Source organism: Scophthalmus maximus, chromosome 5 (assembly GCF_022379125.1).
Source record: "Scophthalmus maximus strain ysfricsl-2021 chromosome 5, ASM2237912v1, whole genome shotgun sequence".
NCBI classification, from domain to species: domain Eukaryota; kingdom Metazoa; phylum Chordata; class Actinopteri; order Pleuronectiformes; family Scophthalmidae; genus Scophthalmus; species Scophthalmus maximus.
Genome location: NC_061519.1, coordinates 15,190,891 through 15,211,949, shown reverse-complemented (window position 1 = coordinate 15,211,949; position 21,059 = coordinate 15,190,891). Strand labels below are relative to the sequence as shown.

Genomic DNA, 21,059 nt, shown 5'->3' with positions numbered 1-21,059 from the left:
TATTGGTAGCTACAAACACTTGTGCACAAACACACACCTCAGCCTTGTAAATGAGCAACCCCTCCACCCTCGTCCAACACCAGATCTCTCTCCATCCCTCCATCCATCCCCCTCTCTCTCTCTCTCTCTCTCTCTATCTCTCCCTCCCTCCTTCTCTCTCTCTCTCTCTCTCTCTCTGCAGACAGGGGCTCTGCTGCATCCCTGATGAGCTGTCTGAGCTCAATCTAAGCTTTCCGCTTGTGTGTGTGCGTGTGCGCGCGTGTGTGTGAACGCACACAGCAAAGCAGCAGTGCTTTTGTATTTGTCCGATGTGGAGAGAGAGTAAACGAACCAGTGGCAGGAGTGTGTGCACGCCTGCACGCGCCCGTGTGTGTGTGACAGGGTGGCTGGGTGTGTGCGTCAGAGACGAGGGCAGTCCAAGGACACACTCCCCTGGCAGCCTGGGAGCAGCACCCACCCGCTCACTCTCTTTCTATTTCCTTTCCTTTCCAAACACACACACACACACACACACACACACTTTCTGCAGTCTGGATCCTCGGTGATTATGCATGGCACACTGAGATAGAAAGATTAAAATGACATGCAAGGTGAGCTTTCGACAAAGAGCTTTACACAACTCATGTTTGCTCCTCAGATCTACATGCAGCTATTACAAATGTGGGTGAGGCCATCTGCACTGCGTGTACATCGTTTTACCTTGACTTGCCATAATGTCCTCTCTCTCTCTCTCTACCGCCCTATTGACACACACAACCCCCCCCCCCCCCTCTCTCTCTCTCTCTCTCTCTCTCTCTCTCTTTCTCTCCATTTCATTGTAATTCAAGAGGAAGCAATGTACTGATAGTGGCTGCAGGCGGACACTACACCAAGTTGTGAAGCTATATGTAGTCTGAGTATATAGTTTCCTCCTGTAGATTGTCCTCTACCTCTTTTCCTCTGCAGTGCTGGTCCTCTACTGTGTCCCTGGCTGTCCTACTTCAATTAATCATATCAGCATGTCCCGCACTACCCCCCGGGCTGTTTACCTCCAGAGGGCAATTTGCTTATTTAGCTGCTTACTGGTATCCCCATCCCCATATCTATCCATCTCCTGCAGTTTTCTTCGCAGAGCTTGGCACAACACACACACACAAACACACACACACACATAGGCACAAAGGCTTGCGTCTTCCTGCCCAAATGTTTGCTCTCTCCTGAAACTGCTTCAGCCATGTCTCTCTGCTCTGGTGAACATCCAAAGAACACAGCCCAGATCTGAATGCCAGGATTAGCATTTGGTCCAAACTCTCCAGTCCATGAATGAGTCAGTGAGTAAGACAGAGAGAGAGAGAGAGAGAGAGAAATACGGTAAATCATCTCACAGCCACAGGCAGCCTCAGTAACATTACAGTTTTCTGGACTGTGGACCGGGGGGGAAGGGAGAAGTGCGTCAATCTGAAGTGATCAAGACAAAACACACTGTAAGACTCGGAATGGAAGGGTCACGCAGTCTCCTACAAGTAGGCCAACTTGAAAGATAAATAATGAATATAATCTGATTAGTTGGTCTACTTTACTGTGGTCTGTGAAGCGGGATTGCTTGTCTTTTGACAAAAAGATGTTTTCCTCCACACAGGTCAAGGCCGTCTTCATCCAAGGACACGTGGCAAACGAATCAAGTGACCCTGACAGACCTGTACATACTCGCCATTCAGTGGCATGCTTACTGCACGCATGCTTCCAAAGACAGAAAATGGCAGAGATATTTTTCATTACTACTGTTCCTGTCCAGCGATCCAATAATTTATGCGTCGCATGTTTGCCAGTACACATCCTCTGCTATAATTGGGGTTTTAAACTATCTTTTAACCAACATACATATGAATCAAACTCTAAGATGATAGTTTTGTCTCGTGAATTTGATTTCTTATGCATAAAATAAAAACGTCATTTATGATTTCTCTTTACAGAAAAGAAAAATGAAGGAAAGAAAAGCCACAGACGAGATGAACAGGTTGGTTGCTGGGTTCTCTGTGAGCAGCTGGCCTGAGCAGCAGACTGTGCATCTGCTCTGCTAAACACTTCCCATTACAGACGACCCAGAAATGTCCATGAAGCCCCTGGCCAAAGGAACAGGAGAAAAATGGAGGCTATGAAGAAGAAGAAAAAGGGGGCGGGGGGGTGATGCCGAGAGCAAAGCAGCGATATACTAGAAATATGGAGCAACAGGAAATATGATTCATGGAGAAATAAGGAACAAAAATCTCCGGGCAGTTACTGTTAACTTTTTTTCCCTCTCCCCCAGTCGCTTTGTTTTATTAGCAAAACATTTAATCTCCTTGGGTTTTTCAGCTGTGATTGTTTTGTGACAGGAAACGAAGGCTCACACTCATATCATCCACTTCCACCGATAATATTTGCGCGGGCCCCCAGCTGAAGTGATGAAAGCCGGGACAATGCTTTGGCTTTGAATCATCTCATCTGTTCTGCTCCATCAAGGTCTGTACTCAGTGACACTGTGGCTATTCGTCAGAGCAGACACAACTCACATTCACACACTGTCACACACGTGCTCACACACACACACACACACAGGCACACATGCTTTATGAAAAATATTCATGTTCCATGTTAACATTAACTAATAAGACAGCACAAACTAAAAATACAACCCAACCTCTGTGTATTAGTAGAACTATCATTACAGACAGTTAAACTGTTAAATTTAACAGTGTTCCGGATTTTCTTGACCGCTTACAGTGGGACATTGGGTCACGGGCCACACTGGTTAATGTGGGTTTTGTTGCATGAACACGTGTGTGACACGATACACAATGGTTTCACACTGATCACACTATTTCTCCAGGTGGCGTGTCGAGAAACAAAGGCAGCAAGTAAACACGAATGTGAACAATTCCCGGTTTCAAAATGCTCCAAGGACAGCTGTGACAGTGAAGTAATGTCTATTTAATCCCCAAATCACAAAGGACACGTGGGCTTTACAGTATACGAGAAGATCTGATGTTGTACTTTAAATGTCAATACCAGTGTTTTTCAGCCTTGTTCTTATTCTCATAATTGTAGTTATAGGTCGTACTTGTCCTTGCCACTTCTTGTTAAGCAGGGTAATGTCAAGGCTGGATTACCAATTACCAAGAAACAAAGCATACAATATGCATGCCAAATATGCATGATTCATTTGTGCGTTTCTACAACCGAACGTATGTGGATATCAGTCTCCTGGATTCACTAATGTGACTAACTACATTGAGATCTAATTCTGTCCAATTACTGGCTACTGACAAACCTATCTGCCTGAATAATTAAAGTCAAATTGAAGTTTATCTTTTGAGCCATCGGAGACCCGCCCAGATGATTACGGGCATTTCATAAATCTCTGCAGTGCAGGTGAAGCACGTGGTGCAGTTCTTTGAGGAGAAGAGTTTCCTCGGAAACCACGGATTCTTCATTTTATTGATTTTGCTATGTGTATGAGTTTTTCTCTGCATATGAACTGCGATATTTTGTAACATGGATCTTATATTGCTTAAAATGTTACCTATACTACTCTTAACATAACACAGACAGTAACTAATTTAATTCATCTAGCTTGTATGGGTAAATCAACTACAGTGCTAAAACTGCTTTGTGCAAATCACAAGGAGATCTTTTTTGTTAGTCCTGTGTCTGAGCCTCTACAGATTCCGCCGAAAGCCATTAACTAACTGCTCAGGTGATGGGAGGGTGAGGAGGCAGAGAGGAGGTGACAGGAAACCGAGGAAAACTATAAACAAGATAAACTGTTTGTTGCTGTGACCCTTTAACAGAGACATTTAATTCTGACGCCGAGCATTAGCCGAGGGGGCCTGTGTGTTTGGCTGTTCTGTCACTGTGTTTGGCTATGTGACCGTACTCACCAATGTGCTGCGGTGGGGTCCTGCATTTTCTAGTGGAATTCAGCGCCCTGTGCAGAAACATAATCTCTAGTAGTGGTTTTAAGTGGCCTAAGACAAGATTGATGACTTTGAGCTGAGGCATCTCGAGCAGGCCATCGTTTTAGGGTGAGGGGGAGAACGGCAGTGATGGTTTAATTGTCAGGAGGATAGAGAATCCCCACGGCATCCATCACCTTCACGCAGAGCACCCCTGGGTCCTCACAGTGCCCTTGTCTCTTTCTCTCACCGGTGAACTGCTAAGACAAATAAAAGCAATCAAAATGTACCAGAGGTTCTAGTCTGGGTGCCATATCGCTGAGTTGTTTCTTTCTCACCACAACATGACATATTTATCATAATTCGTATCAGGGAAGCATTGCTATTTTTTAACAGTTTATATACAGTACCCACGTGATTTTAAATGTGGGACTAATCTCTAATCTCCCGATATGCATACATGATGATTTGATATCTGTTAAGTCAGCAATACTAAAAATAAGCATAGGAGGAGGAGGTGGAGGCTGTGGTGGAGGCAGGAAACAGGATAGAGATGAGTGAACCAGCAGTGTGACAGTGAGCGCTATCAGATCACAGAGGATGTGCTGTGAGGATGCATGAATATGACCGGACATTAGCTGGAGAATGAGCCAGTGGTGTTTATATGAAGCAGCTAATGCCCAACAGATAGAAGGAGTATGACATCACAGTCCTGTCATTGGACATTTTGCTTGGTTACACGTGTACTCGGACAACTGCTGTTCAATCGACCAATGAATCCTGTTTGAACTTCTGCCGTTCATAAATACTACTTTGCTTCCAGGTTCCCGCCGTATTCTATGGATGACCCATATCTTTCTTTTATCACTTATTGACATGATGACAGTTGTTCCTAGATTCACTTTTTAGTTGATCGTTGCATCTTATAGCTTGTGTTGTGTCTGACAAAGGTGTATGACTGAAACGCTGCCTTTTCAATAAACTACTCACAGTGTGGATGAGTTCACCTTGTTTTGCATGACTCCTGTCTCCTGTTCACTCAGTATGCATTAAACACTGTAAAGTGTTATGAGGTGGCTTTAATTGGAAAAAAAAGGAAACCAAAGATGAGTCAAAATAACTGTTTCGTTTTGTGTTTTAATGATGTGAGCGCTAATTGTTATTTTACTGTATTTGGCTTCAATAAAATGGACAGGATTTCTTTAAGAATAAATTGCATGTAATCCAATATAATATACTGTGCCTACAAGAGAATGACATTTGATTGATTTAAAATAATTCACTATCGACTCATGGATGCAAAATTCACTTGATTGATATGATTTTAATGGCACTTTATGCTATCAGTGAAAATATTTCTGCTATAAGAATACGACTGACCCTGCACATAACATTAGTCATGGTGTGAAATTCATTCTTTCACAACAGCGACTGTAAACTAATAGATGCATTTGAGAAACAATGTGAAGAACAGTAACACTAACAACCGTGTACTGAGTAACATCATTAGAACGCAGTTTTAACTCGTTACCTGAGAGCATTCTGGGAAAATCCGCTCAGAAACTCTGAAAAACAAGTATATATTATTAAATGAAATAAGTATGGAAACACAAGGTACAGAAATCTCAGAGTAAACAAGTGCAATTAAAATGAATAGAAATAATTTACAGTGAATAGTCCCTCATCCACATGTGAAATCTAACACGTTCAGTGATCACGTGAGGAGATCACATTTGTGTTCAAAAATGTTTTTGTGTGTATGCTCACTCCAGGTTTCCGTCCATGTAAACTGAATTTGTAATTCTATAATTGTTAATGATATTCATGTTCATCTGAAAGACTGTGACCTGCATCATTGAGGGGGTGAGCGGAATAAATTGCAACTAAAAAGAAACAACAAACCTCACTAATTATCTACAGTGTCAGGGAGAAAGAAAAACATCTTCTAACAACTAAGGGGACATGAGCAGAAAAAGGCCACACAGTTTTTTGTTTGTTTGTTTTTTCAACTTTTGGTGACGCCGCTGATTAAACAAAATGGCTAAAACTTCACTGCAGCAAGTATTTCAGTGTGAAAATATACAGTGAGCACATAAAATGACTCAGCCAGTGGCAGCGCCTGTCAAACTGTCAATCATTTTCAATCAATTTACTGCAAACAAATGACAGGATGTTACAACGGCTGCTGAGAGAGCTACCAAAGATATTTCAAAGAGAAGAAGCATGAGCAGATGGGGAATGGGGCAAAACGGTTCAGTTTAAGTCACATTGTTTTGTTGTAGTTGCCTCTTAAAGTTCATGTCCAGAAAAATTTTCCATTAATGGCAGCCTTGATGACCACGTTCAGTTTACAGAATCTGAATCTACTTTATTCATCACAGTGTGCAACCCATGTCATCTTCTGCATCATATCTGACCCTCATTTGACAAGTTAAACCAATATAGATAACAGTGATGAGTAAGCAGTGGGAGTGAGGCTCGCGCACAGTTGAGTTTTGAGGAAAAAGTCAAACCAGTCACGTTGACACTCTGTTCAGTCTGACGTGGCCAATGTGAAGATCCCACTGACTTTGGACTGATGGTGAGAGACATCAAGAAGCTGTGTGGGGGTGAGCCCGACTTACTGGTGCTTGACAGGATGTATTCAGTTGCTCCAGAAATCTGAATCCCCGTCTACCTCTCTGATTCAAACAGCTCTGATGTTGGGCTCATAGATGCTGTTGGAAAAACAACAGAGCCCGTCAGAGTTTTGTAGGTCGGATTAAGAATTGAGGACGTAAAAAAACAAAAACAAAAAAGAAGAACAAAAGAATGTGCAGGATAATATACAGCAGTTGTAACAGGTGTTAGACCTGCGAGTGGCATGGCTTTCAATGTCGGTCCGCTGGTTGATCCAACACTTTGGTTGGGCCTTGCCTTGCACTCCCGTTTCCCGGAGCAGCCTTGACATTGAAGGAGGTTGAGTTGCTTTTGTCAATTTGGCTGCTACACCATTTGCCATTTCCACCCTTGGAGAAAGATACCAGGAGAACACCATTCTCTTGCTTGTTTCAGTTATGCAATGGGTGATGATGCAGTTCCCTTTTGCCGCAAAATGGAGCCGTCAACTTTCTGCATCCCTGTGGCCAAGAGAATAACATGGTGAAAGCGAGGCTTATAGGAGACCAAAATTGTCACTGCTGACTTTTATATTTTATATATTTTTTATTTGTGTCATGCATTTTATATCCATGACACGTGTTCTTGCATCAGGCTACAAAGTGTCCAGTGTCCCCTAGTTCTTAGCAGACTCATCCTAATCTAATAGAGATGATATGGAAGCTCATTTCCTTTCCATTCCTCCTTCTGTCTTCTGTCAGACCACCAGCGATTCAACCACCTCATGGCTGTGAAACACACACGCAGACACACACACACAAACGCACACACACACACGTTTAGTGCATCACCCGGTGCATGCTCATGCTCCCCATTGTCTCTGCTGGAATTAATTCTCCACCCCACCATGCTGGAGAGACAGTGTTATCTAGGATGGCAGAATACCCAGGGCCTCTCCCTTCTCCTCCTCTCCTCAGATATCCCAGTCTATTTCTGTCCCTGCGTCTCTCTGCTTTCAGCAAAGTGCCTCTGACGTCTTTCTCTGCACTAAACAGATGAGGGCTGTCAGTGATGGGTATTCAGCTGAAGGTCCCATCGCAAACCAACAGAATTTAAATAATGCCTTCTCTCTTTTTTTTGTTATTCTTTCCCCAGATTATGTTTCCCACCTCAATCTCCTTTCTAGAGCAGACACGACAATGGACAATGCATGTGTGATGATGAGTGCTCAAATTTGCTTTTTCTCTGATTGAGAGTCATTACAGTGATGAGATGCTATTTTTATGGGCAAAAGTAATTAAGTAATGAGACATGAATGATCACTGGGAGTGAGCAGGGAAGAGAGGGGTGATGGAGTGTCAAAAGGACATAGGGGATAAGGAGCAAAAGGAGCAGAAATGAGAAGAAGGGATTATTTACAAAAATTCATCTCTGAAATTGCTGAGTCACTGGAAGGGTAAAGCTTCAGACCTGTTCTCTTTCCCCGACTCTTTCTTCCTTGTCCACAAGCTCCACGCCAAGACATGCAGCTTGTCCCCACCCCTGCCACCGTCACCAAACACACACACCTACACACAAGCACAGAATGACGAGTGCAGGAAACAGGACGGGTCACACTACCATGTGGTTTCGTTATCGGTTGTGCTTTTGCATGAGGACTCATTAAAAGAAAACACATCACAGACAAAAGGATAGAAGATAAAAAAACAAAAAAACAAAAGGAACTGATGTGAGGCTTTGCGGGCGGATGATGTGTTTCTGTGAAAAATATATCACCACAAATGTTATTCACTTTGCTGCAGGTTCCAATGATTATTCCCTCTGAAGAAGCAGGTTGAAGATTTAATGCCATTTTAATAGTCACAGCCTCTGGTCACAGATGGCATTTTGTGGATTGGACAACATTTCCATTGCATGCATCTTCATTTTGTTTCTGCGGTATGTGCATCATTCTGGGGACATTTGCCCTGATCGACATATCTTTCCAAGTCACATACTGGAAAGCCGTGGCCCTCCCAAGCAGAAATGAGTGTGTAGAAATCGGTGATTGGCAAAGCTTGATAATCCCGTCTATTACACTGCTCAGTGGGCAGAGAGCATGGACTTGAATGGTCAGGATGGATTATATTCATAGTAGTACTTACTGTATCAGCGGTGATCATAAAACAACAGCAGCAAGTTGGGAAGAAAATATACCAGAAGGGGGTCTAAAGTACCATGGCCTGCCAACAAACTAAAATATATATTTGCATGAGAACCAGTGATTAAAGTAGCTTCACCTGCACCAGTTACAACATTAAAACGGTGCTTACGAAATAATTAACCCGTAATGATAATCAATAAATGAATATACATGTAGTTGAGACAGGCGTTACTTTTAAATCTTTTCCTAGATTTTACTTTTTAAAATGCAGGACTTTAACTTGATTACATTTCATTTCATTTATTTTCATTTCATTTCTGTTAAAAAATATCAGTTCACTGCTGCAGCTCTCATTTGCTCTTTGTAGATGTTGTGATTATTTTGTAATCAAACACAATATATATTTTGCATTACATTAGAAATATTTGGTGATGATATGAATGAACTCAAATTTTGAGGAGAGGAGAGGAGAGGAGTCTGATGTGATACAGTATGACTCAGGGCTATGAAGTCAGAGTGGGTTTATGGAGAAATTAAAGGATTAAAGAACAAGGAAGAGAAAGCGTGGGCAGACAGATTGAGTCCACTAAGAGTCGAGTGGTCTGCTGGAAAGAACACAGAGAGTAACATAGTACCGACCAAAATAAACCGTAATCAACATTGGATGTAAGAGCACCTCTGGAGGATATTCAATGTAGTACAGCACTGTTCATTTCTCAGTGGGGCGATGTAAAGCTCCAATGGATTCTCAGCATATGAGGAACATGTCTGTGTCCACTGAGGTGGCTGCCCCGTGGTGAATGAGGCTGTCCCGTAAACAGACAGTGTCAAATGACATCTTCCCCACAGCGAATCCTGTTGAAGTGTCCTTGAGCAAGAGGCTGAACCCCCCATATACTTCAGTCACTGGGGGAGGGAACAAAGGGCAAATGGACCTTTGAAAAAGCAATGTTTTGTGTTGGGTTTTTTTTTTGCAATGTGACCCGCATTTATATTAAAATATTTCCAAACTTTACAACATGTAAGTAATCAAAATGAAAAACATATTAAATTGAGAAAAGTGTTCACTGTGGAGCACCGTGTCATTAAAACCAGCGATTGTATAGGCAACCCCAGAGGATACTTATGTGGTTACAATCAATATTTGATATTAACACTGGGTCACATGAATACTGGTAAGTGAAAAGGGTACGGAATTATCACCCTTCTCTCCCCCGACCGTTCAGGTTGGTTCCCTCGTGCTGCTCTCTCATCACCATTGTTTTTAGACTCAGCAGGCAGCTGTTTACAGCAAAAACCCAACTGTACATCGCATGTCCAGCAGGAAACAATTGGCAGACACATGTGATTAACTAACAAACATAGTGGCAGATATTTCCCTCAGGAGGTCACAAAGGAGTGATAAATAAATGATAAATGAGTGATAATGCCGCTCCATAACTGCATGGGTGTGTAAATTGGCTACTGTCTGCTCACAGGCGCTCCATGTCAACTCCAAAGATAACAAATGTGAGTTTTGCTTTCACAACTTGTGTTTGCTGCAGCCAAAGAATCAGTTATGGGATGTTTGCGGCTGATTGCACAGGACACGTTCCCATCAACCTGACTCAGCTTTATCACTTGTAAACCGAGTGGTGTGTGAGAGCACTTGAAAACAATTTAACAAGCGAGACAAAGTGTGTACATGGTGGACTGCAAGCGATATATGAATGGCCGACACGTAAGCCTCACCGACAAAGTGTCAGTATGGAACAAATGCAAACCTGAACAAGTCCACTGAGAAATAGAAAATACACACAGGTGCAGTCACAGATCTACTAATTTTACACAGAAACAACTCTGATATGAAGCATAGTTCTGTCTCCAGAAGGTCTGGTCTGGTTGATTGAGGTCAAGAGATCCAATGTCACCAACAAGAGAAGAGTGCAAGAACACACACACACACAGACACACACGCGACTGATGTTAATTAGCGTTGTGCATAAATGAAGGCAAATGTATTCCACCTCAGTCTTGGGGTCAATTAGCTGCGACAGCAAAAGCTGCACAATGAGACTCAATTAATGAGAAGATTTACTTATTATCACACCAACTGGATATAATTACATTGACACATTTAGTGTTATGGTTAAGGGCTGCATGGAAGATGCCTCGATCACCGTTAGCTACCGTTGTTAATAGTGAAGTCATTTTCGGAGGCACATTATTCCGACTTTGTGGCATTCGTCTGTTATTTGAGATAGACAGACGGATATATATATATATATATATATATATATATATATATTTATTTATACATAAATAGATAGATAGATAGATCAAAAAAAGAAAAAAAAAGCCAAAATGTTGTCAAGGACCTTACCACTGTCAGTCAGACCAGAAAAGTCACCAGTATGTTCCATGCGGAGGATGGAAACAAGACCCACTTCTATCCACAGTACGTGCACGGCCCAGTAAACCTAGTCAGCTCACAAGTTCATATGTTGACTGAGGATAAGTCCTGACTCCCCCAGGGGAGTTCCCAAACTGTCAACCTGACGACACAGCACTTCATCATCACTTACACCAAGACATTCAATTATACAGAGCGTCCAGGGGTGATTCATTCTCTCACTTGAATGGGTGAATTTTGGACTTTAGGGATTTAAATTCATTAGACTGATTATATAAAAATGGGTTACTGGAAGCCAAAGACAAAGGTGTGAACCTCACTCCTCACTGTGAAAACATCTACAAGAAAACCCATTTTCACACTTCTATTAGGAGGACGTTTCACTTGTGATCGACTGACTATATCAAACATGTAAAAGAGTCTCGGCAGTGAAGAGGTATTAGCTTTCATCTAAACATGAAAGAAAACACAGGATTAGCCTGCAGCCGGCCAATCACTCATGTTGTTCTGCATCTGGTGGCCTTATACAACGTCTGGAAACTCTTTCTGTTACCGAACAACATTATATTGTGTTATAAACCATTTGCTTAATGTTAATATACTGTTTAAAGATGCTGTTGCCTTAATAATAATACTCAAGAAATTGTGACTTCATGTTTGGTCTTGACTTGGCAAACAGGGTTTTGTCAAATGCGTTCATATTTGCCATTTCATTCCCAGAACCATAATCAAAGTTACTGAAAACACACAAACACACACACACACACACTCTGATTTTAGCCATGACACACCATCCCTTTAAAGATTCCATAGTTCAGGTTGCATAGTAGTGTGTTGCTGATAACAGGGATATTTGATCAATGTACAAACGCACACACACACACATACACATGCCAGCCTTGGTTTGACTTTCAAACTCTGCTATGCAATCTCCCTGAAATAGTTGACAAATAACATCTACAGCATTTCTCAGCAGGGTGCAGATCGTTCTTCTGCAGGAGTGTGTGAGCGATCTTTGAGTGTGTGTGCTCTATCCAGTAAAGCAAACTGAAGCGACTGATATCTGGAAGAGCAGGTTGGAAGGAGACCTCTATTTTTAGAGACGGTACTCTCATGGTGTCCCAGGGGAGAGGGCCGCTGTGGGCTCCCCATCCTCAGATGGCAGCACTGGAGAAACCTGCAGGAGAAGAAGCAGCAAAGGTTGTCAGTCAGAAAGACAAGTAAAAATAAGGATTCCTATTCCAGGGCCTTGCAACTGACAAACAGTTACTTAATAAAGATTGTTTTGGGAACGTGCTGAGTTGCACCCTCACTCAACAATTTTATTTATCCTGAAAACTGAGGGACCTCCACTAATTCACTGAGAGCCTGCTGTAAAGATTATTGGGAAAAAACATAAAAACAAAAAGAAGCAGGCCCGTTCCTCCGACATCCAGGCCTTTCCTGTTGCTGTGACAACAACAAGGACAAGAGGAGACAACCTTGGACGCCGGACAGCTTTGTATCGATACAATACTGGCTTTTTCACGAAGGCTGTCAGTCTTACAGCGCACCAACACTGACTCACTCCTTACAACAATTCAATCTGTGGTGAGCAGATCTGAAATCAGTGTGGTCAGACTGTTTTAATCCAGAATGTTAATTGCATTTTCAAACAGAGTGAACTGAGGCTGTTACCACTCAAACCGCCATAGCTGCTAATGAAAGGGAGACATTATGTATCTTGGGGTAAACCTACGGTCTCTAACTAATGGATTGAGATGAGACTGTTTCTGAAAGACAGTGGAATTTGGACCCGCAGTGACCCTGATTGAAGATATATTCAAGGAGCATAAGTGATGTCAACTAAAATTTAAAAAAACATAAATATAACACAAAATGTTTGCAGGGAACACCACCCAAATTTTGGGGTAGGCATGTGTCCATATTGATCATTGCTGTAGCGATACAATACTAATACAAATAAATTATTTGGGTTTATCACATTTTATTCCATCTTATGTGTTCAGTTTCTGCAAATTTTATACCCTAATTTAAAAAGTATAAAAGTTCTGTTTTAGTCCAAAGTTTTCAGGTTGAATTTCAATATGTGTAAAGGGACTAAATCATTCTATGAAATACTCACTGAATATCTATTTCAATTTGAACCGAAACTGCTAGAAAAAAAAAATGAAGGACATGACCTCAGTGACCTCAGTGGTAGATGTGGGCACAATCCTGATGATTATGATGATGAGTATTGAAAACATCCCCACTGGTTGTTTCTCCTGCTTTTTGACAGGTTTGCCATCTAAATTATGTTGTTAGATTTTATGTTGTTTTTCAAAAAAATGATTTTTCTAAAAAAATGTGTATCATAAATGACAAATGGATATTTCTGTGTGTGGCAGTGCCGGCATTTTACACTAAATGAGAGTCAAACACAAATAAGTCATTGGACAATAGGTTTGTGTCAAACAAAGGAACGTTAAAGAAACATTGACAATAGGAATATGGCCATAATCTTTATTTTATGTGTACAATGATTGCCATCAACAGAAGGTGAAGGTTTATGTGTCCTTTCTAATCTCCACATCATAGGTGAGTCATAAACGTACAGGTGATTCGGCACAAGATAAAACAAAGAGAGCTTTCACCCTGAAAAGCTGTCAGACAGGCCCCCAAGGGTACTGCATCATTCACTCTGCACACTGGTCAGTCCATCATCCGAAGTCTCTTAAAAGAGCCGGTGGCAGAGAGTTTGTGTTTAGTCTGACATCTTGTGGTATAAAAGAGCATTTCAGCTACAAAACAGACTGGTGTCGCCTCTATGTTTAATGAAAGTACACAGTTGATATAAAATACACATGATAGCACTTTTTGTAAAATGTATCGTCTATTTTAGGGTTGCACATATCTAATCGTCATATAAAACGATAACACAATGAGTTCTCATGCAAAATTATTTTGGGAATGAAAGGATCAGTTTTGTATCTCATGCAACGCGCAGATTACAGAAGATATTTGAACTCAACATAATAGAGTATAGGGCCAAACTATCTAGCAAGCATTTGAAATAAATCAATAAATACATACGTTTAAAAAGAATATCTTTTATTATATTTCACTCTAATCTACAACCATTCAGAAAGTCTGGTCATACCTATTGCTAAAACACAAGTGAAACGGATTGTGTGTTTTAGGCAGGTAAAAAAACAAACAAGCAAACAACAACAACAACAACAACCATAATACAAATGATGAACACAAATATAACAATACATACATTGGGCATATAATATTAAATTCCAAATGTATTTTGTTTCAAAACAATGTGATTTGAATACAAATGCCAGCCTCAGAAACTCTTTGTTCATTCATAACTTGTAGTCGCCCCTCACTGGGCGGGGCGGCGTGGAGGGGAAAATGTGGACATTTGCAGCAGTCGACGACTGGAAGGAAAACGCGCAATTAATCTACAGAGAATGATGGGAAACGTAGTTTCGAGACTTCCGCTGCTCCACTATATTGAATAAACCTCACATGGGATATAATGTGAATAATATCAACGTGGAACCGGTGCAAAAATACAGAAAACCCCAAAACCATGTTAAGTATCATGTAAGTTATGAGCGACTGAAGTTACCTGAAAGAAGGCGAATGAAGTCGACTACAGATCCCAGAGTGCTTTGCGGGCCGCGCGCAGCCTTCTGGGAGTTGCAGTGCACACAGCAGAGTCGTTTCCGTGTACCTTGCCTACGTTCTGTTGGAATCTGCTCCTGCAAAGACGAACACATGTGAAATTATTGATCAGGTAACAGCTCGTCGCGACGCCTCCCGCCGATCGAACCCGTCGACCACACTCGACATATACGTTCGTTTTCTAATGGTCGGTCCTCGTGTTTTTTCCCCGTAGAATCCAGTAGCTACAACCAAGATGCCAAATCAGCGCTTCCATGGCGATGCGTTTCCTTTTGTTCGGCCAGCGTATGTCTTGAAATGCACAGGACACATTCGTAGAAACTGTCTTGTCGTGTGTGTCGAACAGTGACCGGGGGCGAAAGGGCTCGTTAGCATCGGCCACTACCTGTTTCCGATTGTGGCCGCACCGTGGACATTTCCGTCGGCGTGTCCACACGTCGACAGCTCCACAGACAGCCCGTGTGAAGTAACGTGTTCATGATCCGTGTAGTTCGCTGTGTAAACACATCGGACCTGGACTGTGTACCAGCGCCGAGCTACCCGAGCTAGCATTAGCATGGGCTCGTCGCAGTTGCATTGTTTACATCCGGTACTGCGGCTTGATTTGCATGTCGTCGGTCGACTGAGCCGAGGACAGAGGACCTGCCGGCGGACGCGAGTCCGTCCGTTGGCTTCCAGATGACAAATGACCTTGTTTGTATCTGTCGGGTCGGCTGGCCTCGCCACGCTCACTAACCCTCCTGTGTTGTGTCCCACAGGGTTGTGTGAATTTATGGAAACATGTCAAAGAAGCGGGGCAGGTAGGTCCAGACGACACTCAGCTCTCATGTTGTGTCACTGCCTTTGACGACATCTCTTTATTATGCAGCCGGAGGGACACACCAGGAAGTGCTCACACACGCCTCAGTTCAAATCAACCTCTGTATACAACTTCAATCCCTGTGTTCCTCCCACATTCAGTTCCAGCCTAGTGGCTTCAAACTGTCTGACGTCTTTTATATTCTATATGTGCCTCAGATTATACTATATGGTTTTTCTTTTTGTATGCATTATTATAATGTTGTGATTTTGGTAGAAACGAGTTCTCGCTGTCAGGGCCAACTGTATGAGTTTGGCATCATAGATGTTTGGTTGATTACCAGTTCATTTCATATCTGAAAAACATCGGTCAAATCAAATACCCCCAAATTCTCATTGATTTAATAGCTAAAAAATGAGCACCATGCTTCAATCCGCAACTAATATGTCAATCCACTGTCGCTGCCTCCCTCCACGTTCACAGGAAGCGCAGCAGTGGAGAGCTCAGCGAGAGCTCGGCGTCGACCCTGAGCCCGGACCCCGACAACCTGCTCGGCCGCAGAATCCAGCACACCTGGAGGGAGAAGGGCAACGTGACCAAGTGGAAGGGCACCGTGCTGGAGCGCCTGACCGTCAACAGCTCCCTCTACATGATCAAATATGACGGCTTCGACTGCGTCTACGGCATCGAGCTGTTCAAAGACAACCGGGTGTCCAACCTGCAGGTGTTGTCAGAGAAAGTCGGTGAGTTTGATGACGCGTGTAACTCCAGTCATGGACGTATTTTGGCATTGCTTCAATGTGCGTGTTGGAAACATTAATGCACTGAGGGTTGGGGATTTTTTTATCTCGCTTGTTTTGGCCACAACTCTGGTCGCTCATGATCATTTCTGCATTGTGTTTCTCAGAACTTAAGTTTGAACGTGGCCTCTTTCTTGGGAATTTTCTGTTAAAACTTGAGTTGGTATTTTTCTGTGCGTCAGTTCTGTGTGGTGAGTAGTTCCCAGTTCTTCTGTCTACTGCAGACACACAGCTATTGTTTCTGCCTCAAATGGAAAAAAACTTGAGTGAACTGAGTGTTGAATCACATTCTATTCAATTGATTAAATACAGATTGCAACAGAACAGAAAGTAATGTAAAAATCTGATGGCTTATTACTTCAAATATTAACTTGACAGTGTGAACACTTTAAGCCCAATTAATGTTATATTAAGTTATTTGATAATGGTCTATTAATTCCTTACTGTCATGGGGCTGATGTAAAGATAATATTAGTCACATCTTTTGGTCCTTTGTCAGCATTATAATCATACGTTAATGTCCTAGTTTATGGTTTCATCAGAGATATATATTTATAAAGTTTCCCTGTTAAAAAGCTCATCAGTGTCTTGTCCTTCCTTCAGTGAATAATAAGATCAAGGTGCCTCCCGGGGCCGAGGAGCTGGTGGGCCGAGCCGTGGAGCATCTGTTCGAGAAGGAGGACGGTGAGAAAAATGAGTGGCGAGGCATGGTGCTGTCCAAAGCCCCCATTATGACCCACTGGTATTACATCACCTATGAGAAGGACCCAGTACTGTACATGTACCAGCTGTGGGACGACTACAAGGACGGAGATCTACGCGTCCTACCGGAATCAGGTACAGTAACAAGAGCTTCGTCGTTGATGTGCACGGAACTGCTGATGTTTAATTTTTTCAGATTCTCCGAGAAAGGTGGGTGGAGTGGAACAGGACAAATTTACATAGTTATGGTGCATTACGAAACACTTCCTTTATTTTTGGAACATTTAGTGCAGAGTCTCTTCTTGAGTCAAGGGTAAGATATTCCATTGTTATCATGAACAGACAATACAATCCAGGAGGAATTTGGCATAGACAGGGCCAGACATAAACAAACTGGGTCAAGCCTTTTTTTGTAGGGGGGCCCTGGTTCTATTTCAAGCTGCAGATAATTTACTTTCTTAACCTTGCAGTTTTTTTCTACAAATGCTTAAACTCTGTCCGTCTCATTTTAACTTACCTGCCTTTTGTTTGATTTCCCATCACCCAGAGAACAAACACCTGCTGCCAGCAGACAGGAAGCCTGGTGAGGAGCCAGAGAGCCTTGTGGGTAAACAGGTGGAGTATGTCACAGATAACGGCGTGAAGAGGACAGGATTGGTCATCTACCAGGTCCCAGCAAAGCCCACGGTATATTACATCAAATATGACGATGACGTTCACATCCATGTCTACGATCTGGTGAAGACCACCTAGTACTGACTGTCCGGGCTCAACTTCAGCTGATGGCTCATCTTTGTCTGACCAGTCGTTACCTGTTAAAGTGTTAGAGATCCCGTTCTCCTGCGGTGGGAGGCAATGTGCCGAAGATCTTTTAATTTTTTTTCTTCACTCTTACATTAAGAAACATCTTGGTTTTTTGATTCTCGGTTTAAGTTGACTAAACGGCCCTCAGTGCAAATATAACAGGTCTGAGACCAGTTGGCCCAACAGTTGACATGGAGTTAAAACGTTAGATTTGGTTTAATCACAGTCATTTAGTGCAACTTTCAAAACTCCAAATTCATGCTTTTTTTAAACAACCAGCTTTCTTACCTGGTGTTATATTCATACTTGATTTCAGTTTTTTTATGCCTGTGCTATTTATTTCATCTTCAATACCTGGCAACGTTTGGGCAAAACACGTCCGGTGTGCTTCTTGTGTGTCACTAGGGAGGCCTCAGTTTTCGCGGACTATAGAAGTAATAGTCATTTGACCAGTGTGCTAATTTTACCACCACCAGATTTCAGCTGAAGTCTATAGGAACTGAAGAGACGCTCACATCATAGGACATAAAATGTATCATGTATCATATTTCTGTTCAGTTTTTTACATTACGATAATATATGAAAAATACCAATGTTGATGTCAAGTTGTTTCCGCGGTGTTTGTGCTACACACTATTTATGTAGTTCAAATTGGCCACCAATATTGTTTAGTAGTTTGGACTGAAGCCTTTATGATTTGCCAAAAATTAATTATGATGTGATATGATATATTCAGGCCTCAAAATATTGTTCCCTGTGACCCTAAATATGTTTTGTTCTGTAAATATAATCATGAGACATTTTTATGAACGTTAAAAAAACAAACAAAGCTGCTTGAAAGTGATTTTCTCGCCTAGCCATTTGTTAAATGCTGTCGCAGTGGAAATGTTGTTCTTTCAGATCAGTGTGCTCAGTCATGGTTGCAAGAAGTACAGTACATTAATTTAATCAATCAATAAACACATTTTATTAGATTAGGTACATGAGCAGCTGCCTATGAATTGTTTATATGAAGCACTTAAAGAGATGGTGAAATTAATAAAAGTTGGTTTTTAATCTGTGAATTAAAGATAATGACGCATGTTTCTGCCCCTGTGATTGGGCGCTCTGGGGTGAACTCATAGGGTTTTGCATATTTGATGGCATGCTACATTTTATGATATATCCCACGTTCTGATATCATGACGTATTTTAAATGTCTTAAGCTGTATATTGCTGATACAGTGGCACAATTTAACTAAGAATGTGAAATTTTCCAGAATTTAACTGCGGGTCTCATGTTTTTTACCCATGTAACTGAATGTAAACTTAGCTGAGCGACGTTTCTCCTTGACCCTTGTGAATACAGTGAATATGACAGTGAACAGACTCGCATTCAGACTCTACACGCACTTTGTCAGAAATGTTTCTTTAATTCGTTCCATATAATTGTCAAAAAGGTTTCACACATATTAGAGCAAATATATGATGTAGATGCTGCTTCCGTTATACACAAAGCAGGATTTGAAAATGTGAGAGAGGAAGCTCACTAACATAAATCAGTCACCTCAGAAAGTTGAACATGTGACCATGCATGTGTAAAAACACGGTCGCACCTGAGTGAGGATCAGGGTCCATCATCTGGGAACGTTTGAATCCTTGTACAAATCTTCAAGGAAGATATTTCAGTCTGGACCAGACTTTCAGCTTAATGTTTGGAAAGTAAACCAGTGCGTCACTGGGCATTTAAAAGTCAAGTAACTCCAAGGGTAATGTTTCCCTCTAGTTCTGCTGCTTCACCTTTTTTATGCCAGTTTTACTCAAATTCCTGATTAACTTGTGTAGTTAAAGATCAGAATCATCTAAATGTCTGTTGATCCTACAGCAGCAGATACTCTGAGTAAGCTCAACATTATCAAGATTTATTCTGTATTATTTGTGCCTCATGAAGAGGGTCATCAAAATGCTGCAGCTACACTGACCGTGGTGCAGCCGTCATTTGTCCTACAGTCACTGGCGTTACTTAAAGGGAACATCACATAATTACTCGTGACTGCTCGTCATTTCATCACTACGAGTCATTTTGTGGTTTATTTCATGTTCTAAATTACCGGGCACAAACAAAATGGTGTTAGAGTTGACCCCGCTCAGATATTTGTCTCATGATTTCATGCCAATCACAATCTGCAATGAGGTGCAGCTTCTCTCTGACAACAAGGTTGATCTGTGTCTGTTTCATCAAATGTCAGCCCTTGCTTTGATGACGGGCAGACACCTTCTCTCCTGATGTCCTGCTCCTCTTTGCCACACATGTCACCACATGCTGTCTGCCTCTCCCGCCCCCAGAGTCCCTCCCGAGGTGCCAGGGTGCTGGTGGTGATGGACATCGGGGAACAGTTGGCATACGATCACGCCAGGCTGGGCGCCCAGTTAGTAATAACGACGAGGAGCGAGGACATGCGTTACACGAGGCCTGTGGTCTCGAGGATGTGTGTGATGACATTTTTTGACACCTGATGTGCATTTCCTTCACTATCTTCTTACCATTTTCTTTCTTTGTGAAACCAGCTGCGTGGACTCTTGGCAACAGACAGAATGTATATAAATTCAGGTCATTTTGACTGTGAATCTCGTCACAAGGTCAGTATGTTTCAATTCAGCCAAACCAGGACAAATACTTTAGTCTGGGAACATAGGCTAAAAAGAAACAATAAATATAATAGAGTGAGTCTGTAGCATTAAACATTTGAGGTGAAAGTGCTACAATAATAACAGCTTATACATAAAAAAAACTTTGTTTAGTTGGACGACAGAAGATCACCATGTGGGCCTGGTTATGGCTGTGATGTGTGATTCTGTCCCCGTCCAGCGGGTGGCAGTCAGAAGTGCCAGGGGCGAACAGGTCTTTCTCCTCGCCCCCTGAAAGAGATCAATCTCTAACCCCTGTCTTAACAGAACAACATGTACAGTACAAATAAGCGTGATTATGCCAGCGTTAGAGCCAGACAGCACCACGAAGTGATCATATTCACTGCTGACCACCACATTCATTGTGCCACTTTCACACAAGAGAGAAGGAGATTTATTTGTAATTTGTATGTATGTAATTCTGTATGAGGCTGAAACAGGCAGCAGAAAATCAGCCACCAACAGGCTGAGAAGCTGTTTTATGAGAATGCAAGAGGGTGAGGTCTTAATTCAATATACTATGTATATGTCCCATGATGTATATAAGATATTGTTATCT

The 21,059-nt window shown here is 42.0% G+C and overlaps 1 protein-coding gene and 1 long non-coding RNA gene across 2 annotated transcripts; one reads left to right on the top strand and one right to left on the bottom strand.

The window, feature by feature from the left end:
- Positions 1–14,123: 14,123 nt before the first annotated feature.
- LOC118311167 lies at positions 14,124–15,552 on the bottom strand. The gene is made up of 3 exons (XR_004793917.2): positions 15,114–15,552; positions 14,673–14,805; positions 14,124–14,478 (listed from the first exon to the last, which is right to left on the bottom strand). It is a non-coding gene; the product is annotated as an uncharacterized LOC118311167 (long non-coding RNA).
- On the top strand, positions 14,723–19,197 carry LOC118311166 (spindlin-Z). The gene is made up of 5 exons (XM_035634766.2): positions 14,723–14,840; positions 15,487–15,528; positions 16,011–16,270; positions 16,931–17,164; positions 17,577–19,197. Exons 2-5 carry the CDS (start codon positions 15,509–15,511, stop codon positions 17,780–17,782), a joined length of 720 nt encoding a protein of 239 aa, XP_035490659.1. The 5' UTR covers positions 14,723–14,840; positions 15,487–15,508; the 3' UTR covers positions 17,783–19,197.
- Positions 19,198–21,059: the final 1,862 nt, after the last annotated feature.